At 50.0% G+C, this 27,334-nt stretch overlaps 1 protein-coding gene across 1 annotated transcript; it reads right to left on the reverse strand.

Annotated features, from left to right (window-relative positions):
* Positions 1–1,992: 1,992 nt before the first annotated feature.
* On the reverse strand, positions 1,993–25,559 carry ift172 (intraflagellar transport 172). The gene is made up of 47 exons (XM_067241612.1): positions 25,440–25,559; positions 25,158–25,270; positions 25,016–25,055; positions 24,717–24,782; positions 24,503–24,582; positions 23,872–23,959; positions 23,196–23,410; positions 22,974–23,097; positions 22,209–22,304; positions 21,897–22,058; positions 21,775–21,828; positions 21,458–21,561; positions 21,110–21,195; positions 18,940–19,052; positions 18,658–18,825; positions 18,268–18,404; positions 18,013–18,120; positions 17,114–17,198; positions 16,790–16,882; positions 16,377–16,454; positions 16,022–16,270; positions 15,808–15,886; positions 15,186–15,306; positions 14,832–14,976; positions 14,380–14,469; positions 13,764–13,861; positions 13,004–13,139; positions 12,274–12,390; positions 11,784–11,926; positions 11,381–11,474; positions 10,976–11,040; positions 10,363–10,543; positions 9,888–9,997; positions 9,155–9,284; positions 8,250–8,348; positions 6,556–6,665; positions 5,892–5,955; positions 5,697–5,783; positions 5,480–5,596; positions 4,646–4,756; positions 4,400–4,519; positions 4,162–4,257; positions 3,955–4,014; positions 3,726–3,824; positions 3,114–3,267; positions 2,923–3,014; positions 1,993–2,539 (listed from the first exon to the last, which is right to left on the reverse strand). The coding sequence occupies exons 1-47, from the start codon at positions 25,557–25,559 to the stop codon at positions 2,450–2,452; spliced, it is 5,187 nt and encodes a 1,728-aa protein (XP_067097713.1). The 3' UTR covers positions 1,993–2,449.
* Positions 25,560–27,334: the final 1,775 nt, after the last annotated feature.

Here is a 27,334-nt window from a genome sequence, read left to right on the forward strand (position 1 = left end):
CCAGCTCGCGGTGTCTCCTTGAAACTGCAAAAGGACAAAAGCGGCCCGGTCTCTCCTCGTGTTCACAGCGGACCTTGATTTAAATGTCCATACAATTAAGGCACGCGGTGAATGCCAAGAGAGACGGTAAATATCATCGAGATGCCGTGTGCGTTTATGAGGCTTTGTTTTTTTAGTTAGATTAGCGGTGGGTAAATCATCTCTCGAGCTAAAGGTTAAAGGTTCCCTGCACGAGCTGTGCTGCAAAGAGACTGTGGCACCATTCGATTCACTGTAGCCTGTGTCGATGTTTAACCATTAGTGAATCTGAGCTTGACTGCACACGAGGGTGTGGTAACATAGATCTTTATGGTGTCTTGTTCGTTCTATGGTTCTAAGATCCGCCACATAAAACGTGTCTCATCTGATGTGGACAGACAAGAGATTTAGGCCTTAATGGATGAGGACGCAGCCATGAAATCTGATGGACTGTAATCGTCCTGTAGGGGAGAAGGAGTTGCGTGGGGACGAAGGAAGCGCATAGATGCGTCAACTCTGTTTTCCACTTTTTACGCGAGTAAATGGAATATAGAGACCATGTCTTGGGTTTAGCCTATGTTGCCTTGCTATGTGTGTCGGGTGGTCACAACGTTTACAGTACTGCAGGTATTGCCTGTGTAATCTCCAGGACACAGCGAGCTCGAAAACTTTAGCCTATTAAATTAAAAAAATCTTCCAGCAAATGACGATAGATTATTTTGGTGGTGTTCTTTTTCTTCTTCTTCCATTTAATCATGAATGTTCTACTGCTTGATGTCATTATGATTTGTTTGCAATAAAAAAAGACTGTATTAAATAACGTTAACATATTTCTTGTGTAAAGCACATTTATGAAGGCACGGCTTGGTGTTAAGGTTTAAGGGCGTGGATTTAGACAGGCCTATGAGTCTAACGGTTAGTCAGAAATTAAACGCAGTAAAAACGTATAGCTGATAGAGTCTTTGCCCATGATGAATTATTCTCACAGGAGTGTAATCTGAAGACTATTGTAATACAGATTGCAAACAGTGTCAAATGCTGTACGGCTGGCCTTAGCCCACATGGTGCTATGCTGTTCCAGCTTCCAGGTAACAAGAAAAACGGCATAGCCTAATGTAGCGTTAAAAAAAAGAAAAGTGAATCCATTGTTATTCAGCAGTCTGCACGCGATAGAATCCTCTTTTTTAATGCGACACCTTTAGAAGGCAATACGGAAATGCAAAAGAAAAATACTACACATTTTGTAATGCAGCCACTGGAGATACTATAATATAGGTCATACAGATTTGAATCCATAAGCCCCAAATGAATGTTGCATTTTTGAATTCGTGTATTCCTCCTGGCCTACAACTCAAAAGGCGAAAAGAGGATGTACAGGAGACACGAGAACGGGAGAGAAATTATGAGATCTGAGTAAAACTGAAATATAAATGTGAATAGGCCTTCCACCTGGGTCAGGCAGGGACGTGCCTATTGGCTACATGGTGGATGTAAACATTATTCAAATGATGTGTAGGAAATTCAAGGGCATTTCTTTGACACAGCAAGACAAAGTCAGTATTCGTTCAGCTTGATCAGGTGACACATGCGGTTCATTCAAGGTGACCGCCGTCTGCCGGGGACTAGAGACATACATTGAACGGGTTAGTTCTCCCATCGAATGCAACATCAAAATCTCGTCAACAGCTTTTGGTCAATAAAGAAATACTGTATTCTGTGCGCCCTTTCTCAACTGCTCAACGGACCTTTTATGTGTTAATATTTTACCACAAGGAGGTAACCATCCAATGGGAATAACCGCCTGTTTCAGTTTCAGACATAACCTGACATGTCCCTCGTGAGAGAGGGGGGATGGGTGGTGTTACTAACCTACTCAGGATGGAGCAGCTCATAATATTACAATAGAGATTATAGAGTCCTGCATCCCGATTGGTTGATCAAATCGTTCAAATTGAATACATGATTGAAGGGACCAATATAAACTTTTTATTTAACATAACTATACATATGAAATACATTTAAAACAGCATGCAGATGAATGAACCAAATACAAAGCGATAATGCTAATTATTACATTCTCTTACTAAAACTGTATTGTTTTTTAGTAATTTGAACATTTGAACATTAAAATGATTAAAATAAATTAGAGCATTTCTGGATGCCATTATCTGAAATATGAAGACACCTCTGAAGCCTCTAACAGAATCAAACACACACACACACACACACACACACACACAAACGCACACACGGCAGCAAACAGACATGAAAATAAGGTAAGATTTAAAAAAAGGTGGAATGCAACTGGATTTAACACAGAGAGGAAGAAAGATAGAGAAAGAGGGAGAAATCTACAGATGTAAATACCCCCCATGGTGACATCGAACTGTGTGTGTGTGTGTGTGTGTGTGTGTGTGTGTGTGTGTGTGACTCAGTGGAAGGAGAATCCAGAGGCAGGCAGGCCACCGCACCATTGGCTGATGAACTTCAGCACATCCTGGCACTCTGGACTGTGAGTGGTCTGGAAAGGACACACACACAGCATAGCCAATCACATGTCAGAATGCACAAGAAGGACTGCATGTGTAGCTGTGTGTGTAGGTTTGTGTAGCTGTGTGTAGTTGTGTGTGGCTGTTTGTACAGGTTTGTGTAGCTGTGTGTAGTTATGTGTGGCCGTGTGTGTGCATGTGTAGGTGCAGGAGTGTGCATACACAGCTGGCCTGTGAATACATCTCTATATTTGATGATGAAATACACTGAAATGATTTGGACCAAAGACAACTAGCATTCATACTGTGCATCTTTAACTCTGAGATCAAAGGGATGTGTGCTGTTATACACCCCCCCACCCACCCCCCCCACCCCCCCCCCCCCCCCACCCCTAGCAGCCCAGACAGGGTGTACCTTGGTGGCCATCAGGAACTTGTTCCAGTCCTCCTTGTTCGCTACCTTCCCTGGAGCCTTGAACTCCATCTTGTTCCTCAGCACAGGGTAGCCTGGAACACAAACACCCTGCTCAGTCAATAAACAGAACAGTCAGTCAGCTAGCCTGGTGGGTAGGGGGCGTGTCCTGTTGTCCAGGGGGCGTGTCTTACCAGTGATGATGCAGGGCAGGGAGCAAATGCCGGTGTTGGCAGCCAGCAGCGAGGCCTCGTATGTGGCCCTCTCATCTCTGGGCAGAACCTGCTCCACCCGCTGGTCCATGGACACGGTCAGAACCCAGTCACGGATCTCCTCCCTCTGGGACTCCTGGGAACACAGCACCATCAGCACCATCTGCAGCTCTACTGCAGCCCTCCTGCAGCCCTCCTGCAGCTCTACTGCAGCCCTCCTGCAGCCCTCCAGCAGCTCTACTGCAGCTCTACTGCAGCCCTCCTGCAGCCCTCCTGCAGCTCTACAGCAGCCCTCCTGCAGCTCTACTGCAGCCCTCCTGCAGCTCTACTACAGCTCTACAGCAGCCCTCCTGCAGGTCTATTGCAGCCCTCCTGCAGCCCTCCTGCAGCTCTACTGCAGCTCTACTGCAGCCCTCCTGCAGCTCTACCGCAGCCCTCCTGCAGCTCTACTGCAGCCCTTCTGCAGGTCTACTGCAGCGCTACTGCAGCTCTACTGCAGCCCTCCTGCAGCCCTCCTGCAGCTCTACTGCAGCTCTACTGCAGCCCCCCTGCAGCCCTACTGCAGCTCTACATCTTACGGTCTTAGGGTCTTACGGTCACGTGCAGCTTGGTGGGGACGGGGACCTCGAAGGGGATGTCAGTGTCCTGGAAGTCCGAGTGATCCAGGGTGTCCAGGCTCCCCTCATCTATACCCTGGAGCACACACACACAGGATATAAGAAAAAAAATAACCACAGAGCTCTCCACAGTTATCTTCCTGCTGTACAGACCCCTCGACCCCCCAGCAGAGAGGAGAGGTGAAGTGTGCTGTTGGGTAACTCACATCCGACAGATCCAGGAAGCGGTTCAGGAAGATGAAGGCCATGTTCTCCCAGCCAATAGCCTGCGGACACGCACGCAGAGTACACACACATACACGCACGTACGCACACACACATACATACACACACGTACACATTAAAATCACTGCAGAATTCCACACAGGTAGGAGAAGTCCCTCTGGTACTGCCACCCCTGACCCCTGACCTACCCTGCAGGCCATGCCCGCCTCGTAGAAGGCCTTGTCGGCCGGCACCAGGTCTGTGTGGCGCAGCAGGGAGATGGATAGCTTGGTCGCTACGCTGACCTGAGGAGAGAGGAGGAGGGGGAGAAAGGAGAGGGTGAGGGGAGGATGGGAGGAGGAGAAAGGAGAGGAGGAGGCGAGGATAACAGGTTTGTAGATTCAGTGTTTTTACAGTGTGTGTGTGAGTGTGTGTAAGTGTGTGTACCAGCAGGTCCACTCCCCTGGCAGCAGAGCGGGTGGCGCAGTAGTGGGCGATCAGCAGCATCTTCTCAAACTCCTCGTGGGACGGACTGCTGGCCTCTGATGACTTTCTCAGGTTGTCACACTGCAAACAAACATATCAGACCGTCAGATACATCACCTGCACACGAGGCAGGGCAGGTGGAGTTATACTGGACCTGTATACTGGTCTGAACCGGTCTGAACCGGTCTGATCTGGCCCGGTGCTCACCAGCAGAAGCAGGACATCTCTGAGGTCGGCCCACAGGCGGAAGAACTCGGGCCCTTCCCGGCCTCGCAGACCCAGCAGGTCCAGGAACATGCGCTTGTAGATGTTGAAGTTCTGGGAGAAGGAGGAGAAGGAGGAGAAGGGAAGAGAAGGGAGGAGAAGGAGGAGGAGGTGAAGGAGGAGAAGGAGGAGAAGGAGGTGAAGGAGGAGAAGGAGGAGAAGGGAGGAAATAGAGGAGAAGGAGGTGAAGGAGGAGAAAGAGGAGAAGGAAGAGAAGGGAAGAAAAGGAGGAGAAGGAGGTGAAGGAGGAGAAGGAGGTGAAGGAGGAGAAGGAGGTGAAGGAGGTGAAGGAGGAGATGGAAGAGAAGGAAGAGAAGGGAGGAGAAGGAGGAGGAGGAGAAGGAGGTGAAGGAGGAGATGGAAGAGAAGGAAGAGAAGGGAGGAGAAGGAGGAGAAGGAGAAGGAGGAGAAGGAAGTGAAGGAGGTGAAGGAGGAGAAGGAGGTGAAGGAGGAGATGGAAGAGAAGGAAGAGAAGGGAGGAGAAGAAGAAGGAGGTGAAGGAGGAGAAGGGAGGAGAAGGAGGTGAAGGAGGAGAAGGATGAGAAGGGAGAAGAAGGAGAAGGAGGAGAAGGAAGAGAAGGAAGGAGAAGGAAGAGAAGGAAGAGAAGGGAGGATAAGGAGGAGAAGGAGAAGGAGGAGAAGGTAACTGACTGGGCAGACAGGCAGCAAGTTCTAGAACAACATGTTGGTACAGGTGACCTACCTCCCCAGCCACCTTCCCACCTACCTACTACTTAGGTAGGTCAGAGGAGAGCGCAGTAAGGGTCAGGCAGCTACCTGAGGGTTTGCAGGGGCTCCATGCTGGCTGTACAGGTGAAGGACCTTCTCTGCTTCTCCCTCCTTGATCAAGTGGGTGGCAAACAGAGCCACATACTTGTGCAGGATCTTGAAGTTCTACCAACGCACACGAGACAAGCACAAAGACAACAATGAGTTCAGCGCAGCTTAGAGCAGTACAAGGCTGTTTCAGTTCGGGCAGGTGAGATGAGGTTACCTGTTTGGAGGCTGTTTCTAAGCACTTCTCCCACTGGCCTCTGTCTGCATACATGTCCAGTGCTGCAATTACATCCACTCCTACCAGCTACAGACACAGACACACAAAATCACATGCTTAGCTATGTGTATTCTTTATGACAGAACACAACAGTGCTTATATATAGAGTGGGCCTGTTCAAGCAGCAACACTCACAGACTCAGCCTTGCCCTGGTTCTTCAGGTGCTCCTTGTATCTCTGGTCCACATATTCCTCATACCTACAGGACCACAGTCAGGGTGAGGGGGACACACCAGGGGAAGGGGGGGGGGAGGAGAGGAGGGGCTACAGCCTATACATGTGGTTGCTGGATGACTGAGGGGGAAGCAGTGAGAGCAGCGTTAGCCTAGCAACCTGGTTGTTAAGGGTGATTGGAGAGGCAGGGTTGTGTGTCCCTTTGTATGTGTGTCTGTGTGTGTCTGTGTGTGTCTGTGTGTGTCTGTGTGTGTCTGTGTGTGTGTCTGTGTGTGTGTCTGTGTGTCTCTTTGTATGTGTGTCTGTGTGTGTCTGTGTGTCTCTTTGTATGTGTGTGTGTGTCTGTGTGTGTGTCTGTGTGTGTGTCTGTGTGTGTGTCTGTGTGTGTGTATGTGTGTGTGTGTGTGTCTGTGTGTGTGTGTGTCTGTGTGTGTGTGTGTGTGTGTGTGTGTGTGTCTGTGTGTGTGTGTGTGTGTGTCTGTGTGCGTGTCTGTGTGCGTGTCTGTGTGTGTGTCTGTGTGTGTGTCTGTGTGTGTGTCTGTGTGTGTGTCTGTGTGTGTGTCTGTGTGTGTGTCTGTGTGTGTCTGTGTGTGTGTCTGTGTGTGTGTCTGTGTGTGTGTGTCACCTTGGGTCCAGCTCCTTGGCCACACGCTTGGCCTTGTTCCATTCTTCCCCCTGGATGAAAGCATCGATGGCTTCCTTAATGAGGTCCAAGTTCAGATACAGCTCTGCTGCCTGCTCAGCAGAGAGAGGGAGAGAGAGGGAGAGAGGGAGGATGAGGAGGGAGGGGGGCTGATGATATATTTGCTTTCCACAAAGAATCTCTGAAGGGCTCAGAAGAATGGCATAAAGCAGGGAGGCCTCAAACGACCCTGTCTACACACACACACATACATTTATTTTTCATCAAATCCCCTTTTCTTGTATTTCCACTTCTTGTATATATATTGCTTTCACACTAAGGGCCCTATCTTGCAACCAGCGCCATTGACTGTCAACGACGCAAGTATCATTCCTAGTTTGCACTCGACGCAAAGCAGACTTTTCCCTCAACAGACGCACGTCGGTAAATTAGGGAATGACCTTGTGCTCCCGGGGGCAGTTCAGCGAAAAGAGGAGGCATGTTCCGGCGCAAACGTTCCCTGGTGCAATTTTGCAGTTTCAGAAAACAATTCCGCCACAGACCAGGAAAAAAGTAGTCTAAAGTCAATGGCGCGTTATTCAGATGCTATTTTAAGGGCGCATGCTTGGCCCGTGCACACTGCTGGCGAGGCCAGGGTCTTCTTCCTGCGAAGCTACGTTACATGTTTTGATTTATTGTATGGCTTATTTTGGTGGGTTTCTTCTCCCATCCCCATCAGAATCACAATTCGGTTTATTCGCCATGTAACCTTTGTTACATAAACACGGAATTTGATGTGGCAGGAAGGTGCAAACAATAAACATATAAGGGTCTTCAATTAAGTTAAAAAGTACAACGGTTAAACTAATTCTAAGAACTAAACAATTAAAAAATATAACAATTAAAAAAATTATATATATATAAAAATAAAAATTTGAATGAGCAGCAAGAGTGGGCAACTTAGTGCAATAAGAAAACTGCTCTGCTTTTCCCATACAATGTCACTTCTGTCTTTTACGGCCCTGACGAGAACGTCGGTCTCCTCGGCTGTGAACCGCTCCTGGCGTGCGCCTGGCAAATCCGCCGCACGCCTGCTCTTAAAGGGAATGTGAGATGACGCTCTGATTGGTTTATTGCACGTTACGCCCAAACCACACCCATTAGTAATGTAACTACTTCAGACCAACCCATTTTAGATTTGCGCCAGGCGCAAAGTCATTTATCCCGCCGGTGTAATAGCAACAGCGCCGGAGTCCCGCCCACAAAGTTACTTGCGCTTTGTGTTTTGATACTTGCGTTTCAGATCGTTAAAATAGGGCCCTAAGCCTTTCAGACTTATGAATCCATCATGTCCCTTAACGACAGGATGGAGGATTAGACTTCGGCCAATCGGAAGCACCGGTTCTACCAACAAGTATTTAGGAGCCTCATACTTACATTTACATTTATGCATTTAGCAGACACTTTTATCCAAAGCGACTTCCAAGAGAGAGCTTTACAAAAGTGCATAGGTCACTGAACATAACAACGAGATAGCCCCAAACATTGTGGGTACTTCAATGTCCCTTTACAGAAACATGCATGGATTACAGTTTGGATATAGCTCAGTGGTAAAACATTGATATAATAAATGAAGAGGGGTCAGGCGTCAGACATGCGTATCTTAGCGACAGTGTGAACAGGAAGTGCAGACTCACAGCGTTGTACTTCCTGAGCTGAGTGAGGCGGGGGCCGACCGTGTGCACCACGGCTGCAGCACGCTCCTGCGTCAGGAACTTGATGGACAGCTCTGCCGCCTGGGGGTCAGAGGTCATAGGGGTCAGAGGTGAGCTTGCCTTTTCATTGGCGTTGCTGATGTCAAATGACATGTGGTGAGGTAAGGTGTGGAGGTCAGACAGGTGAGGTGTGGAGGTCAGACAGGTGAGGTGTGGAGGTCAGACAGGTGAGGTGAGGTGTGGAGGTCAGACAGGTGAGGTGAGGTGTGGAGGTCAGACAGGTGAGGTGTGGAGGTCAGACAGGTGAGGTGAGGTGTGGAGGTCAGACAGGTGAGGTGAGGTGTGGATGTCAGACAGGTAAGGTGTGGAGGTCAGACAGGTGAGGTGAGGAGGTCAGACAGGTGAGGTGTGGAGGTCAGACAGGTGAGGTGAGGAGGTCAGACAGGTGAGGTGTGGAGGTCAGACAGGTAAGGTGTGGAGGTCAGACAGGTGAGGTGTGGAGGTCAGACAGGTGAGGTGAGGTGTGGAGGTCAGAGAGGTAAGGTGTGGAGGTCAGACAGGTAAGGTGTGGAGGTCAGACAGGTGAGGTGTGGAGGTCAGGCAGGTGAGGTGAGGAGGTCAGGCAGGTGAGGTGAGGAGGTCAGACAGGTAAGGTGTGGAGGTCAGACAGGTGAGGTGTAGAGGTCAGGCAGGTGAGGTGAGGATGTCAGACAGGTGAGGTGGTCAGACAGGTGAGGTGTGGAGGTCAGACAGGTGAGGTGAGGAGGTCAGACAGGTGAGGTGAGGAGGTCAGACAGGTGAGGTGTGGAGGTCAGACAGGTGAGGTGTGGAGGTCAGACAGGTGAGGTGAGGAGGTCAGACAGGTGAGGTAAGGTGTGGATCTCTACCTTCATCCAGCACTTCTCCATGAGCGCCACGCTGGATGCGTCTGTCACCTTGAGGTAGCACTCCACAGCCCTGGAGAACTCTCCTGCCTGCTCCCACTCCCTGGCCTGCTCCACCAGCCCCTCCACGCCCCTGCTCGAACGCACACACGCGCACACACAGATACGCACGCACACAAACACGCACAGTTATACAGATGTGTGTGTTAGCAGGATAGTGAAGGCTGTGAGTTCAGCTCATCCAGATCTGCATCTCAGACAGCATCTACCCAGAGGGCCAGGAACTGAAGACTGCAAGCACAACGTTCCCCCTCTCCTCGTTCTCCCTCTCCTCGTTCCCCCTCTCCTCGTTCCCCCTCTCCTCGTTCCCCCTCTCCTCGTTCCCCCTCTCCTCATTCCCCCTCTCCTCATTCCCCCTCTCCTCATTCCCCCTCTCCTCGTTCCCCCTCTCCTCCTCCTCCCTCTCCTCTGTTGTTTGGATCCTCTGCTGAAGTCTTTGATGTTTTCCCCAAAGTCATTAAAGGCAGGAGAGGATGAGAGGGATCTTTAATGAGCTGCTAATTAGGAATTTAATCTAAGCTAAAAGCCGCCATGTTTTAGTAAAGCATCAGAAGAGATGCATAGAGGAGTTTGTTGGTATGTAGTAGGGTATAGGGAGCATCCTCCCTCCCTCTCCCCCCCCCTCCACCTCCCCCCCTCTCCCCCCCCCCCTCCCTCCCTCCCTCCCCCCTCTCACCGTGAGCCCTTCTTGGCAGCCTCCCTCTCGTACTCCTCCTGCAGCAGAGAGAGTTTGTTGGGGAGGTACTCCTTACAGATCCGCATGGCGTCGCTCCACAGCTCTGCATCCTGAGACACAAACAACAACAACATCAACAACAACATCCTTCCATCGCCCAGCGGGACGGCTTCTCTGTAGCTCATCCAAGCACAAGACTGACTTATAGAAGTACAAAACACACACACACAGACCACTGCAAAACTGGCAGCACCACAAGAAGATCATCCCAGGATGAGCCTGGAGGCTGTGTGCTGGTCTGAGGTGAAGCCCTCTGGGACACAGCTAGTTCGTATGGTCTGAGGTGAAGCGCTCTGGGACACAGCTAGTTCGTATGGTCTGAGGTGAAGCCCTCTGGGACACAGCTAGTTCGTATGGTCTGAGGTGAAGCCCTCTGGGAAACAGCTAGTTCATATGGTTAGAGGTGTTCATTCACCTTGTAGAACTTGACTGCCAGCTCGGGTCTCTGTGCGCGGAGGAGGAAGGCCTCGGCCTTCTGGAAGTCCTTCTGCTCGCAGCAGAACTTGGCCTGGCCCACCAGAACCTCCGCCACGCTGCCCGGGTCGTGGGCCTCCGCCACGCGCTGGGCACCGGTCCAGTCCTGGGTGTGGACGTACCTGGGGGAGGAGGGGAGAGAAGTCCATGCACAGTTAAGCCTGCTGGTGAGAGATGCGAGAGCTGCAGTGTGATATAGGAAAGGCATCTTAGCTCTACACTAGTCTTGGTCTGTGCCTGTAAACAGCACAGGAAGAATGAGGGTGGTACTCACATTAACGTTGCTAACTGTGCTAGCTCCTCATGCTACTCACATTCACGTTGCTAACTGTGCTAGCTCCTCATGATACTCACATTAGCGTTGCTAACTGTGCTAGCTCCTCATGCTACTCACATTAGCGTTGCTAACTGTGCTAGCTCCTCATGATACTCACATTAGCGTTGCTAACTGTGCTAGCTCCTCATGCTACTCACATTAGCGTTGCTAACTGTGCTAGCTCCTCATGCTACTCACATTAGCTTTGCTAACTGTGCTAGCTCCTCATGCTACTCACATTAGCACGGCCTCCTTCGGCCTACCAGCTTTGATGAACTCTGCCTCGGCTTCGCTGAACTTGCCCTTGAAAAGAAAACATCTAGAATGAATAATGTATGGATGACATTTAATATCTGAGAGGAGGGAGAGAGAGAGATGGCGAGAGAAAGAGAGGACACAATGACAGGGATGAACCAAGGATTTCTGAGTGGAGGTGTGTGTGTGTTGTGATGAGGTGTGTGTGTGTGTTGTGAGGTGTGTGTGTGTTGTGTGAGGTGTGTGTGTGTTGTGAGGTGTGTGTGTTGTGAGTTGTTTGTGTGTTGTGAGGTGTGTGTGTGTTGTGAGGTGTGTGTGTTGTGAGGTGTGTGTGTGTTGTGAGGTGTGTGTGTGTTGTGAGGTGTGTGTGTGTTGTGAGGTGTGCTACCTCATCCTCCAGGTACATGGCGTTCTTCAGGTGGATCTCAGGGACCTTCTGTTTGCAGGAGAGACGAGCCAACTCAAAGGCAAAGTCAAAGGAGCTGGAGGAGAGGAGATAATATAAGGTTTAAAAATATATATATATTTATATTTTGCAACACTTTTTTAACACAATGTTTGAACAAATATTTTCTAAAAATAAGTTCTGAAAGGTTGAAAAAGTAATTTCTAAAAGTTTCCCCCCAAAAAGGTTTCTAAAGGCTGAAAAAATATTTGTGCAAATAAGGTGGCTTGTGCATAGTGCAACGAAGTACTTGTCTTTGTTTACCTCCCATCTCTGGTCCTGGAGCAAGGTCTATCCCAGCGGTGTGAGAGGGTGTGAGAGTGTGTGTGAGGGTGTGTGTGCTCACCTGTTGTCTGTGGCCAGGTCTATGGTGTTCTCCAGCAGCCCTAACTTGTTGAGCAGTCTGACAGCAGCTTCTCCTCCCAGACTCTTGGCCCACAGGTAGGCTACCTGCTTCAGGGCACTGCCCCCCCCGTGGCTCTTAGCCACCTGTCCCACACACACACACACACACACACACACACACACACACACACACACACACACACACACACACACACACACACACACACACACACACACACACACACACACACACACACACACACACACACACACACACACACACACACACACACACACACACACACACACACACACACACACACACACACACACACACACACACAACAGCGGTTTGAATTCGATGGCTCGCTGAGCTGCACCAGACGGGAGGTGGTGCTGCAGTGAGGGGCCGTGGTCAGCGTGTGAGGGGGCGTGGTCAGCGTGTGAGGGGGCGTGGTCAGCGTGTGAGGGGGCGTGGTCAGCGTGCATACCCTGAAGGCGTCCTCCCACATGTTGCAGGCACGGTACATGATCACCGCTGACTTCCACTCCTGCCCCTCCAGGTAGTGATGCTCCGCCTCCGAGAAACGAGACTCCGCCTCCAGCTCCTGGGACATGGGAGGCATGATATGCTACATCAGTACCCAAATACACCATCATGATACATACATACACTTTCTAAATCTTTACAAAGGTCCAGCTCTAATCTGTAGATCATATTAAGGATACAACACACCTCTTTGCAAGGACAGCTATAATATAAACGGTTATAATGCAGTATGTATCGTAATATAAACGGTTATAATATGAGCTGAGTTTCTCTTCAGTCCTAGCTTTAGTGTGGTGATGGGGTTGAGAGCGCCCCAGCTTTAGTGTGGTGATGGGGGTGAGAGGGCCCCAGGTGGAGTGGTGATGGGGGTGAGAGGGCCCCAGGTGGAGTGGTGATGGGGGTGAGAGGGCCCCAGGTGGAGTGGTGATGGGGGTGAGAGGGCCCCAGGTGGAGTGGTGATGGGGGTGAGAGGGCCCCAGGTGGAGTGGTGATGGGGGTGAGAGGGCCCCAGGTGGAGTGGTGATGGGGGTGAGAGGGCCCCAGGTGGAGTGGTGATGGGGGTGAGAGGGCCCCAGGTGGAGTGGTGATGGGGGTGAGAGGGCCCCAGGTGGAGTGGTGATGGGGGTGAGAGGGCCCCAGGTGGAGTGGTGATGGGGGTGAGAGGTGGACACCTTGGCCAGGTGCAGGTGTGTCTCTGCCAGCAGGTCAGGGTGGTGTTGGGCCACCAGGCGGATCATGTCAGCAAACATCTTGTTCTTCTTGTACATGGTGATGGCCAGATCAGGCTGCTCCACAGTGGCAAACAGCCTGGACACACACACAGCGTTCTGATTACATTGCTATGCTTTTGAAGAATTACTTCATCTCTGATAACATAAACCACCAGACTAGAGCAGTAAACATTTCTCATCATTGCCCAATAATCTCAGCCACATTCATCAAAGCAGGGATCAATACAGCTGACTAGTGCTCCTGGTGACAGCAGACTGGTGCTACACCATGAGCTGGAGCCCACGGGTGGAGAGGAGAGGGGGAGAAGATGGGGAGAGGAGGAGTTATTGGGAGGAGATGGGGAGGAGGAGAGAGGCCTCTGGATTGTAATCGACAGTTTTGAGGATGAAGTGACAGAAAGCAGGTCCCTGAATGCTGAACCCTGAATGCCCTGTGGGCCTTGGACCTGCTAACATCCATCATTAATCTACCAGCGGGTTTGAGTCGATACTCGGAGGAACCGAGGAGGAGACATGAGGGACCAGAGGAGGAGACATGAGGGACCAGAGGAGGAGACATGAGGGACCAGAGGAGGAGACATGAGGGACCAGAGGAGGAGACATGAGGGACCAGAGGAGGGAGGGGAGGAAGGAGGGAAACAGGAGAGGAGGAGGGGGGCTGTGACAGGCAGACAGGCAGACAGACAGGCAGCAGCATCACCTCTCTGCCTCCTTGAAGCTGCCATCTCTCTCCAGCTCCTGCCCCCGGCTGATGTACAGAGCTGACACGTCCTCCTGGGTCATACACTTCACAGCAAGCTACACACGCTTATTATTAGTAGGATTTTTCACTGTGTCCGGTAAATACAGACCATTCTCTGACTCTGACAAATGAAATACTGTTGGAACTTTTTACACTTCTGATCCTTGATCTTCTGCTGTGGTTTCTACGTGCACTAGTATGCATACAACATTGTTATAAAAAATATCTGACATGTAAGGTAATATGTTAGGATTTCTTGCATGATATTTTTTAGATGACTAGCTGATGATGATCCTGTCGTTCAGCAGATATTTATGTTCTAGTGGTCCAGCTCGTTAGATGTGAAGATGTTCTAGAGTGTTGCAGCTCGTTAGATGTGGAGATGCTGGTGTTCTAGAGTGTTGCAGCTCGTTAGACGTGGAGATGCTCTATGTTCTAGAGTGTTGCAGCTCGTTAGATGTGGAGATGCTCTATGTTCTAGAGTGTTGCAGCTCGTTAGATGTGGAGATGCTCTATGTTCTAGAGTGTTGCAGCTCGTTAGATGTGGAGATGCTGGTGTTCTCTCCAGCCTTACCCTGTGAGCATGCTCCCAGCGCCCAGCCTCAGTGTACATGTCGATAGCATCCTTAATGTGGCCTCCCTTCACATACAAACGCTCTGCCACCTGCAACCACACACACACACACACACACACCTTAATCCGTGCTCAGAGAGCGTGTCAGCAGTGGTGAGGTTGTTCTACAGCCCAGCTGTGAGGAGCCCAGCCAGACCCTGACTCAGCCCACACCTGTCTGTTCTCTCCCTTCAGCCTTTCTTTCATCATCCCTTTCTATCCCTCCCTCTCCATCCATCCCTCCCTCCCTCCTCCCTCTCCCTTCATCCATCCTCCCTCTCCATCCCTCCCTCTCCATCATCCCTCCCTCCTCCCTCTCCCTCTCCCTCCATCCATCCTCCCTCTCCATCCCTCCCTCCTCCTAAGCTCTCCCTCTCCTCATATTTATCTTCCTCCTCTCTCCCCCTCCTCACCTGGTAGTCCTGGACAGAGGCGTAGTGCTGGGCGATCCTCAGGTCCTGTCCCCCTACTGACTGGTCCTCCTGGAGCTCCAGGATGTGGACGGCCTTCTTCCACTGCCGAGCTCCGATAGCTGCCTCTATCGCCTTGGAGGAGCAGCTGAGGAGAGGAGGAGTGAGGAGGAGGAGAGGAGGAGGATTAGAGGAGTAGAGGAGGATAGGAGAGAGAGAGAGGAGGAGTAGAGGAGAGAGAGGGGAGGAGGAGGGAGGAGAGAGGACAGCAGAGGTTATTTCTGTTAGTGAACATGAGTCAGTCTAGTGGTGGATGTGTGTTAGGTGTGTGTTGGGTGTGTGTGTGTGTGTGTGTACCCAGCCTCTATGTAGTGGTTGATGGCAGGGTCCATCTGTTTCTGCTGGACCAAGAAGTCTCCCCAGGCCTCCTCCAGCCTCACCACCTCCGCAGGGAAGGACTGCCGAGCCAGCTCCACCGCTACACACACACACACACACACACACACAGACATACACACACACACGCACACACACACATTAATAAACCAGTTGAACCAAATCAACACACAGAATGAGCATTCAACATGAAACAGTTAAATCCAAACAAACTGGACATGAATCCACATTAAGACCTGTCTATCCTCCCAGCCCCCGCCCCCCCTCAGGGATGGAGGGTGCCCCCGCCCCCCTCAGGGATGGAGGGTGCCCCCGCCCCCCTCAGGGATGGAGGGTGCCCCCGCCCCCCCTCAGGGATGGAGGGTGCCCCCGCCCCCCTCAGGGATGGAGGGTGCCCCCGCCCCCCTCAGGGATGGAGGGTGCCCCCGCCCCCCTCAGGGATGGAGGGTGCCCCCGCCCCCCCTCAGGGATGGAGGGTGCCCCCGCCCCCCTCAGGGATGGAGGGTGCCCCCGCCCCCCTCAGGGATGGAGGGTGCCCCCGCCCCCCCTCAGGGATGGAGGGTGCCCCCGCCCCCCTCAGTACCTTTGCTGAAGGCGTGCCCCTTGCGGTAGCATTCCAGAGCCCTCTGGTGGTTCCTGATCTTCTCAAAAACGTCTCCTGCCTGGAGAGGAGAGGCCCTCAGATCATACAGTACACACCTTTATATACCTGCACACACCTCAACCTGCTTTCTAGTCTAAGACCCAGAGAGAGAGAGAGTTGCTGATCACACAGCATCACCCATGACATCACCCACCCTCTCGTAGAACTCTCCCTTGATGAGCGCGGCGGCGATGCGGTTGATGACGTCGGTGTTGGCGGCCAGCTGGTCGTGGCTGAGGGCCAGGCGGGCTGCGCGGGCCGGGAGGCCAGCCTTCAGGTACAAGCTGACGGCCGACAGGAAGTCCTGCTGGGACTCCTTCACCTCCCCAGCCTTCTCCTCCTGCTGGGTCTCCATCAGCCACTGGTAGTACCTCCTCCTCAGACTGTCCAGCTCTGGGTGGCCCTGACACACACACACGTGGAGTTGGCTGAGTGTGGTCTTGTTTGTGTGAACACACACTGACGCACACACACACAGTAGTAGCTAGCTGAGAGTGTGCTGGAGTCACCTTGGCCTCGGCCACAGCGATGCAGTCATCCCACATGTGCAGTTCCTGGTACATCTCCATCACCTCCTCTATGGCGTTCTACACACACACACAATTATTTACATTTAGTCATTTAGCAGACGCTCTTATCCAGAGCGACTTACAGTAAGTACAGGGACATTCTCCCCGAGGCCAGTAGGGTGAAGTGCCTTGCCCAAGGACACAACGTCATTAGCATGGCCGGGAATCGAACCAGCAACCTTCTGATTAATAACCCGATTCCCTAACCGCTCAGCCACCTACATCCCATTATACACACACACAAACACACCATTATACACACACTAATATACACACACACACACACCAATATACACACACATCATTACAACCCCCCCCCCCCCTCCCCCCCCCCGCCCCCCCTGAGCCCACACCTGCTCCAGGTAAAGCAGCTCAGCCAGCTTGTAGTTCTTATCCAGCATGGCCAGACGAGCCTGCACTGTGTAGTGCCCCGTCCCCTCTCCTCCCTGCACACACACACACACACACACACACACACACACACACACACAGGGGGAGAGAGTGTTGGCACGGGGTGTGTAAGAGCACGCTTACGTGTGTGTGGGTGTGAACGTGAGTGTGTGCTGTATGTGTGTGTGGACATGGGTGTGCGTGCGTGTAGGTGTGTGAGAACTTGTGTGTGTGTGTACAGTGTGTGTGTGAGAGAGTGTGTGTGGACACAGTCACCCTTTACGTACGTATTCCTTAGAGACCTGGTCAGCTATCTTGTTGGTCTCATTCAGGAAGCGGGCTTTGGAAACATCTCCTAAGGCCGCAAAACATCTAGAGGAGGAACAAAAGGAGAGGATGAAGAGAGGAGCCCGACAGGAGAGGAGAGAGACAGGAGAGGAGAGACAGGAGAGGAAAGACAGGAGAGGAGAGACAGGAGAGGAGACAGACAGGAGAGGAGAGACAGGAGAGGAGACAGACAGGAGAGGAGACAGACAGGAGAGGAGACAGACAGGAGAGGAGAGACAGGAGAGGAGACAGACAGGAGAGGAGAGACAGACAGGAGAGGAGACAGACAGGAGAGGAGACAGACAGGAGAGGAGACAGACAGGAGAGGGGAGACAGGAGAGGAGAGACAGGAGAGGAGAGACAGGAGAGGAGAGACAGGAGAGGAGAGACAGGAGTGGAGAGAGACAGGAGAGGAGAGAGACAGGAGAGGAGAGAGACAGGAGAGGAGAGAGACAGGAGAGGAGAGAGACAGGGAGCTGACCTCTACAGCTTCAGACAGAGTTGAATCATCTCTCCATCCACACAGATACCAGCTGTCTCTGGGAGGTTGCATCAGGGATAGCAACCTCACAATCTCTCTCTCTCCCTGCCTCTCTCTTCCCCTGTCGCTCTCTCTCCTTCCCTGTTTTCTTCATTTACATTCTCCTCAACGGACAAAACTGAGATTTTTTGTTGGCATAATTTATGCAAATGAATCATCCATAAAGGAATTCTGCCTGAATTATTAATACCAGGCTGCATGTTGGCCCTCATCCCATTATGGTGTGTGGTTGTGTGTGTGTGTGTGAGAGGTGTGTGTGTGAGAGGTGTGTGTGTGAGAGGTGTGTGTGAGAGGTGTGTGTGTGTGTGTGTGTGAGACCTCTCAGAGATGTGGAGTTGTCGTGCCTCCAGGGACAGCTTGCTGAGGGTTCTCCACATGGCCTCCGTCTCTGACGACATCTCTAGAGTCTCCAGGAACGCTGTGGCTCTGCACGCACACACACGCACACACACACACGCACACACGCACAGCAAGTGAGGTCCCAAAGCAGCAGGATATAAACAGGTGTATTACCGAAACAACCTTCTCTGACCAAGTAGTAAGTCTGACCCCTAACCCTGACCCTGACCCGACCTGTAGTAGTCTCCATCGTCGATGGCGGTGCCGAACTCGATGAGTCCCTCGTCCAAGGTGTAGGACACGCTGTTCACCCCCTCCACCACCACCACCTCTGTCTTGCCCTGCCCTCGCTCCAGGTCCACCATGTCACCCTGGGGGGCACGCACACACACACACACACACAGGTTTGTTATACTGTCCTGGTGAGGACTCACTCCCATTCTAAACAGTCTTGTCCCTAACCCTTAACCTAACACCTCATCTTAAACCCTCCTAGAAATATCACCTGAAGTTATGAAGCCCAAAAACATGTCCTTATAGTCTTAACTAAGGATAATCAAGACCACACGCACACAAACACACACACGCACACAAACACACGCACGCACACACACACACACAGACCTTGATGGGGATCATGGTGACCCTGTCGGGGCTGTCGATGTTGTACCAGACACACAGGCTTGAGCGGTTCTGCCCCACCACCACATCGCTGCCAGGGACCCACTGCACGTACGAGCAGAAGCTCAGCACAGTGGTCCTCACTGCAGTCTGGACATCATACAGGTGGAGCTGGAGGACGAGGATAATGCAGTGGAACTAAAGTGACCATCAGTACATTGCTTTAGATAAAAGTATCTGCTGAATGACTGTAAATGTAATGAAAACACCCCCTCCCCCTCTCACTCGTAGCTTCCTGTCCCTGAACAGCAGCTTCCTGCCTGTCTCGTTGAGCTCCAGCCAGTCCATCTTGGAGTCGTGATTGATGGTGCCCAGGTTGTACCCTCCTATCAGATCCACTGAGGAGGGGGGGGACAGACAGAGAGAGAGATTATGGACCATGGTTAGAAACAAATCCCTGGTTCAGTCACCAGACATCTCCAGCACACACACACACCCTCACCAGACTTCTCCAGCACACACACACACACACACACACCCTCACCAGACTTCTCCAGCACACACACACACACACACCCTCACCAGACTTCTCCAGCACACACACACACCCTCACCAGACTTCTCCAGCACACACACACACACCCTCACCAGACTTCTCCAGCACACACACACACACACCCTCACCAGACTTCTCCAGCACACACACACACACACACACACACCCTCACCAGACTTCTCCAGCACACACACACACCCTCACCAGGCTTCTCCAGCACACACACATTTACATTTACATTTATTCATTTAGCAGACGCTTTTATCCAAAGCGACTTCCAAGAGAGAGCTTTACAAAGTGCATAGGTCACTGATCATAACAACAAGATAGCCAAAAAACATCGCGAGTAGCCAAAACATGAAGCACACATTGTGAACAACCAAAGTAAGTGCCAAAGGGAAGAACCATAAGAGCATGTAGTTAAACAAGTTACAATTAAACAACATGAACTGCTATAAGTGCAAGTGTACCTGTGGAAAAATAATTAAAAATAAATAAATTTAAAAAAACACACACCCTCACCAGACTTCTCCAGCACACACACACACCCTCACCAGACTTCTCCAGCACACACACACACCCTCAACAGACTTCTCCAGCACACACACACACTGTCAGCAGGTCACACATTCAATTAACACCTTCAGCCCTTGTCTGCTCTGGCTACCTACACAACTACAACCAAGAGTGTCTGTGTGTGGAGGGGGGAGAAGGGAAGAAGGAAAAAAAGGGGAGAAATAAATTGGATGGAGGTTGTTTCTCATTTTCACCACCTGCAAAGCCCCCAGCCCCCAGGCCAGGCCTGCAGAACCTGGACCTCATTAGCTCTGGAGAACACAGCCTGGCAGCTGGTGCTCTGATGCTTCAACAGAGAGGAGGAGAGGAGAGGAGAGGGGGGAGGGGGAGGGAAAGGAGAGGAGAGGAGAGGGGGGAGGGGGAGGGAAAGGAGAGGAGAGGAAAAGAAGAGAGGAGGATAGAAGTAGGAAAGGAGAGGAGATTTGCTACAATCAAATAGTCGTTCAGTTAATCAATATCCATCCTGACCTCTCAGAGCTTGGAGTCTGAGCCTGGTCATGATGAGGATCATCCATCACAAAGCAGAAAGTCAGCATCTCTGTGTGTCAGACCTTTATCATCAGTCCACAGTTAACTTTGATACAACAGAGACCCACAACCACTGCCTGCCTACTAAACTACCTACTACACTAGCATCCAGCCTACTACACTACCTGGAGGTACACTAGCACCCAGCCTACTACACTACCTGGAGGTACACTAGCATCCAGCCTACTACACTACCTGGAGGTACACTAGCATCCAGCCTACTACACTACCTGGAGGTACACTAGCACCCAGCCTACTACACTACCTGGAGGTACACTAGCACCCAGCCTACTACACTACCTGGAGGTACACTAGCATCCAGCCTACTACAATACCTGGAGGTACACTAGCATCCAGCCTACTACACTACCTGGAGGTACACTAGCATCCAGCCTACTACACTACTTGGAGGTACACTAGCATCCAGCCTACTACACTACTTGGAGGTACACTAGCATCCAGCCTACTACACTACCTGGAGGTACACTAGCATCCAGCCTACTACACTACTTGGAGGTACACTAGCATCCAGCCTACTACACTACCTGGAGGTACACTAGCATCCAGCCTACTACACTACCTGGAGGTACACTAGCATCCAGCCTACTACACTACCTGGAGGTACACTAGCATCCAGCCTACTACACTACCTGGAGGTACACTAGCATCCAGCCTACTACACTACCTGAAGGTACACTAGCATCCAGCCCTGTGTGTTGGAGGTGGTCAGGTTAGTGACACACACACACACTCAGGCAAACACACACACCTAAGGTGAGCGAGCCACACACTCACCGATGGCGATGGTCTTGATGTCGATGAGGTAGGCTAGCTTCTTGTTGTCCTCCACACCTTTCTGTTTACGTTCATTCAGACGCACGCTGCACACACACACACACACACAGGACACACACACACACAGGACACACACAGGACACACACACAGGACACACACACACACGGTTATGAGGGCAGGTTGACTAGCTGTGTCCGCAGGGAACAGGTGACAGCTGCATCAACCTGTCCTCCAGGGAAAGACCAGTGAGTCCACCGATGAAGCTCAACATTGCCACCTAGTGGACAACATCTAACACTGTTTCATTTCAATGTTGGTGTTTAGTGTGTGGTAGAGAGTGAGGTCACCTGATGAGATGAGGGTTCATGAACTCAGTCCTGACGGAGCCCAGGATCTCGTTGCTGCCGTACTCCACCAAGCTGAGCTCTCCTGCGTTGAAGATCATGCACACCTGACACAGAGATAACAGGATTTTTATTATTCGTTTGTGACTCTTCATATGCTAGCAGTAGCTAGCTAGTTTACATTTTACATTTAGTCATTTAGCAGAATGTAAAATGTAAACTAGCTAGCTAGCTAGTTAGAAGCACTTTCCGCTACAAACCGGCATTGCGAACGTGTGCCGGTTTGTGACTCTTCATATGCTAGCTAGTCAGATTCCTACCGTTTCGTTCTCAAAGAAGAACTTCTCATTTCCTCCTGAGCCCTGCCACGCCACCTAGAGAACAAGCAGTCTGGGTGAGTCTGGACAGCACATAACACAACCCCTCCCCCCCCTCCTCCTACCTCGCTGAGCTTGTTGGAGGTCAGGTCTCCCAGCAGCAGGGTGTCAGAGGTGTGGGCCACCAGGTAGCGGTCCTTACCCAGGATCTTCACCTTGTCTATCTCGTAGCCGTAGTGGGACTTGAGCACCACACGCGAACCTGTGGACAGGTTCTTCACGATCACCTGTGGAGCAGGAAACTAATCAAACAACAGCTCAACCAATCAGCTATCCCCAGCCTGGCACCCCCGCAGATTATTATGACTGATATTAAGGTTGTGTTCAGTGTACATGACACACACACACACACACACAAAGCCAGCTGCCTCCTCTACCTGGCTCAGGCCCACGTAGGTCATCTCAAACTTGTTCTTGTAGATACTTCTCCTCAGGCAGCAGTCAAACTGCTCCACCCCGCCACACAGAGTTCCCTGAGCAGAACAACACACAAATCACACCAGATTATTCATCTAAATACGTAAATGAAGACAGACTAATGCAGTTAGATGAATAATGAAGACAGACTAATGCAGTTAGATGAATAATGTAAATACATGAAGACACCTCAGGACAGTGAACACAACTGTGATTCTGAGAGAGTGTGTGCGTGTGTGATGGCTCTGAGAAGGTGTGTGTGTGTGTGTGTGTGTGTGTGTGATGGCTCTGAGAAGGTGCGTGTGTGATGGCTCTGAGAAGGTGTGTGTGTGATGGCTCTGAGAAGGTGTGTGTGTGATGGCTCTGAGAAGGTGTGTGTGTGATGGCTCTGAGAAGGTGTGTGTGTGATGGCTCTGAGAAGGTGTGTGTGTGATGGCTCTGAGAAGGTGTGTGTGTGATGGCTCTGAGAAGGTGTGTGTGTGTGCGTGTGTGATGGCTCTGAGAAGGTGTGTGTGTGATGGCTCTGAGAAGGTGTGTGTGTGATGGCTCTGAGAAGGTGTGTGTGTGATGGCTCTGAGAAGGTGCGTGTGTGATGGCTCTGAGAAGGTGTGTGTGTGATGGCTCTGAGAAGGTGTGTGTGTGATGGCTCTGAGAAGGTGTGTGTGTGATGGCTCTGAGAAGGTGTGTGTGTGATGGCTCTGAGAAGGTGTGTGTGTGTGTCTTACAGCACACAGGCGAGAGCCGTCCTTCTTCCAGGCTAGGGCTGTGATGGTGTACAGGTTGGGGATCTCCTTAGGAGCTGCTTCATCCCACATATCCCGACGAGGACCCCAGTTAAACACCCGCAGCCTGCACACACACACCTGTTAAACACCTGCAGCCTGCACACACACACCTGTTAAACCCCCAGCCTGCACACACACACACACACACACACACACACTGACCGGTCGTAACTGCCGATCACCACCGATTGGCCACTGGGGCTGGCGACAGCTACTGTGAACTCCTTCTCCGAGCGGTCTCGGCTGTAGTCGAACGTCTGGAGCACGGCGCCCTCGCGGCCGTACGCCACGATCTTGCGGTCGCAGCCCGCAGCCACCACGCTGTGGGCGCCCCAGGCCAGGGCGTAGGGGGGGCAGGGGTGGGTCAGCAGCTTGCCCTGCGGAGCCACAGGAGACACTCTGCATCAGCAGCCTGTCCAGCTACCTTCACCACCACAGACTCAGACCTGGCTCAGTGGGAGAGGAGTCGACTGCACACCAAAAGATTCTCAGGTCGGATACGGGAGTCAGGTGGCTGAGCGGTTAGGGAATCGGGCAAGTAATCTGAAGGTTGCCAGTTCGATTCCCGGCCGTGCATAATTACGTTGTGTCCTTGGGCAAGGCACTTCACCCTACTTGCCTCGGGGGGAATGTCCCTGTACTTACTGTAAGTCGCTCTGGATAAGAGATAAGAGCGTCTGCTAAATTACTAAATGTAAATGTACTTGTGTATGTCTTGTATACAACTGCTAGCAGTAGCTTGGATTTAGAGGGATTTTACTCTGCCACCTCTTGAATTGCAGTTAGATGCTCTACCACTGGACTATATCATTTGGATTTAGATAGTTTTGTACAGTACCTGGGACTCTCCGGACCCTTCATCGTCGAAGAAGTAGCGTACGACTGTTCCGTCAGCGTGGCCTGACAGGACGCCCTTCCCAGACACACTGCAGAGAACACAGCATCAACACAACACCAGAACACAGCATCAACACAACACCAGAACACAGCATCAATACAACACCAGAACACAGCATCAACACAACACCAGAACACAGCATCAACACAACACCAGAACACAGCATCAACACAACACCAGAACACAGCATCAACACAACACCAGAACACAGCATCAATACAACACCAGAACACAGCATCAACACAACACCAGAACACAGCATCAACACAACACCAGAACACAGCATCAACACAACACCAGAACACAGCATCAATACAACACCTGAACACAGCATCAACACAACACCAGAACACAGCATCAATACAACACCAGAACACAGCATCAACACAACACCAGAACACAGCATCAACACAACACCAGAACACAGCATCAACACAACACCAGAACACAGCATCAATACAACACCAGAACACAGCATCAACACAACACCAGAACACAGCATCAACACAACACAGCTAACTGGAGGAAAGAGTGTAAATATTGTTGTTTTTAAGCGAGGCTTGTTACGTACTTAGATGTCAAAGAGACGACGTAGGACTCCGTTCCGTAGACGGTGGAGGACTTGTTAGTTTTGGTGTTAGCGATACGGACCTGAGAGACCAAGGAAGACACAACGTCATGTTAACGTGAGAGTGTTGTGCAGCTCATAAGATGGTATTCATGTAAGTCCTGCTGATTTACTGTAATGTACAGATATGCTTCACTGGCACGCTGTATTGTCGTACCTTCCCCTCGGCTAATCCAAACACAATAGCGTGCTCCGCTGGCCAGATCAGACAAGTCACAGCACTCTGAAACACAGACATCAGACAAGTCACAGCACTCTGAAACACAGACAAGTCACAGCACTCTGAAACACCGACATCAGACAAATCACAGCACTCTGAAACACAGACATCAGACAAGTCACAGCATTCTGAAACACAGACAGACGAGATCTCGTCAAAAATAAATCCCAAAACAGGGCAGAACGATCAGAGGTATAAACCCAGACACAGCTGGAGGGTGACTGAGGTCTTCCTACCGTCTGCACAAACTTGTTACAGATGACTTTCTTCTCACCCCTGTGTAGGAAACATCAAATAACATAATTTTAAAATGACAAATAGTGTGTCAAATGTGTTGAATACAAAACATGGTGGCTTGTTGACCTATCTGGATCTTACCATTCCTCCCCTATTTTATAGACAAAGATGATGTTGTCGGTTTGGGCTATGGCAATCTTAGTTGAGTCCGGTGAAAATGCCATGGCCTTAACCACATAGCTCTTCTTGCCATACTGCATAGGCAAAAGCAAGATTGATTTGTATACACATGCAAATACACATGCTAATACACATGCACCAGTTTGACTAACCGACTGTTACCTATTAGTATGAGCTTAAATGTAATTCAACTGAAAATAAATGACATAATAACCTACATACACCTCAATGACTCTGACTTACCTTGGAGTCTGCAGGTTTGGTGGAGAACTTGTCTCTCCTCTCTCCTTGCTCGTCATACAGTAACACCACCCGGTCCACGGTGCACACGGCGAACTTGCTGTTGTTTGGTGCCCAGGTCATACAAGTCACTTTAGCAGCTCCATCCTGTCAGAAGAAGAACACTCCAATGAGCGACAATAACTACTTCATGAAAATGTCCCAAACCAACAACACATGTCACTGGCTAACAGAGAGAAGACATGGTTCCCCAACTATAGCCCTAACCCTAACTGAAGGCTCTACTGTAGTGAAGAGTAAGTTTAGGCAAAGCTACTTTTATCTCGATAGCTAACGCTTGGTGTCTAGCATGTCGTAACAGTAACAGAAAGTAGGTAGCTCTAGCCTAGCTGGTATTGTTCTACTAACGCTAGTAGTCACGGCCAAATAGCAACCAAAGTCAAGAAAACGCATCGACTTGCTTAGTTGCTGTTACTTTCTATAAATATCGTTCGCCCATGGTTGTGTTCGTGTTTGCCGTGGCTAACGTGCTAGTTGGCTGCTACCGGAACGTTATCTGGTGTAAGGTGAAGTTGCCTAAACTAGCTACTCTAAAGATAGTGCTAGCCCAGCTATGTTGTAGCCACTCTGAACCCATACAATAGTTAGTACAACGGGTAGCTAGCTTCACAGCACCTAAGTAGGTTAGAGTAGCCATCCAACTTACTTGGGGTGTCAAAAGTGTCTTGATATGTTTTAGATGCATGGTTTACAACTGGTTGAATTGGTCCGTCGAGGTTATTATAGCCTATCTAGAAGAACGAGCTTGTTGCTTTGCAAACTAGCACACGGCAGACATCTTTGTAAACATCGGGTTTGCCTAGTTACTGTTGTCCCACGGTAAAACGTATGACGTCGACAGTACTTACGTCCCTCTCTCGCGATTACCAAGCAAAGGATCTCTTTAACGATGGCGCCCCAGTTTCATTCTCTGGAAAGTGCTCAATGGCGCAGTGAGGCAAGCGAGAGCGAGAAACTGACAGCGCCATCTTTTAACTTATTTTTAAACTTATTTTTACCCAACTGGTTTGATAACAATATAATTTATGTTTTCCAGTTGTTAGATGCCAATAATACGTTACTTTCTTATAGAGATTTTCTAAACAAATTCAACATAGGCTAGCCTACCTGTAACACCTAAAGAATATGCTATTGTGTTTGATGCGATAATTGGTGTTTTAACACTTCTCACGCATGACACATCTGACATATTTTTTGTAAGATTAATATTATGAAAGAAATGTGTTGTAATAAATACATCCGGAATTTAATAGCCTATGTGCATCATCCCTTCTGAATTCAAGATTCTATGGGGCTTCTGAATTTGAAAATATAGACTGGACTAAAGTTTGGAAAAATTCTAACAAATTTTGCATTACTAACAAAGTTAAAGAAGTGTCCTTTAAAATTGTACACAGGATATATCCAGTGAAACACCTTTTAAATAGATTTAAATTTAATATTGATCCTAAATGTGTTTATTTTGATACTGAGTCATTGAAACTGAAAAAGAGAATCATTCATTTGTTTTGCAATTGTATAACTTACTAAATCCTTTTGGTCTGCTTTAGTTCATCATATTCAAAACATAACAGGTCATATTATAACAATTAAAAGCTTTGATATTATTTTTTATTTTATCAATCCAGATATTGATGCAGATTGGATTTACTTTATCCAACTACATATTCTGATGGGTACATTTCATGTCATAAATGGTCATTGTCTAAGCCAAATTTCATGCACGTTATTAATGACTTTAACATCTATACTATGTCTTTATGTAACACTTTAAATAAAAAAAAACAGGCAAAACATGTGCTATCCTAAAGAAATATAATTAAATCTGATAAATGTGA

This window comes from Osmerus mordax, chromosome 8, assembly GCF_038355195.1.
Source record: "Osmerus mordax isolate fOsmMor3 chromosome 8, fOsmMor3.pri, whole genome shotgun sequence".
Lineage (NCBI taxonomy): Eukaryota > Metazoa > Chordata > Actinopteri > Osmeriformes > Osmeridae > Osmerus > Osmerus mordax.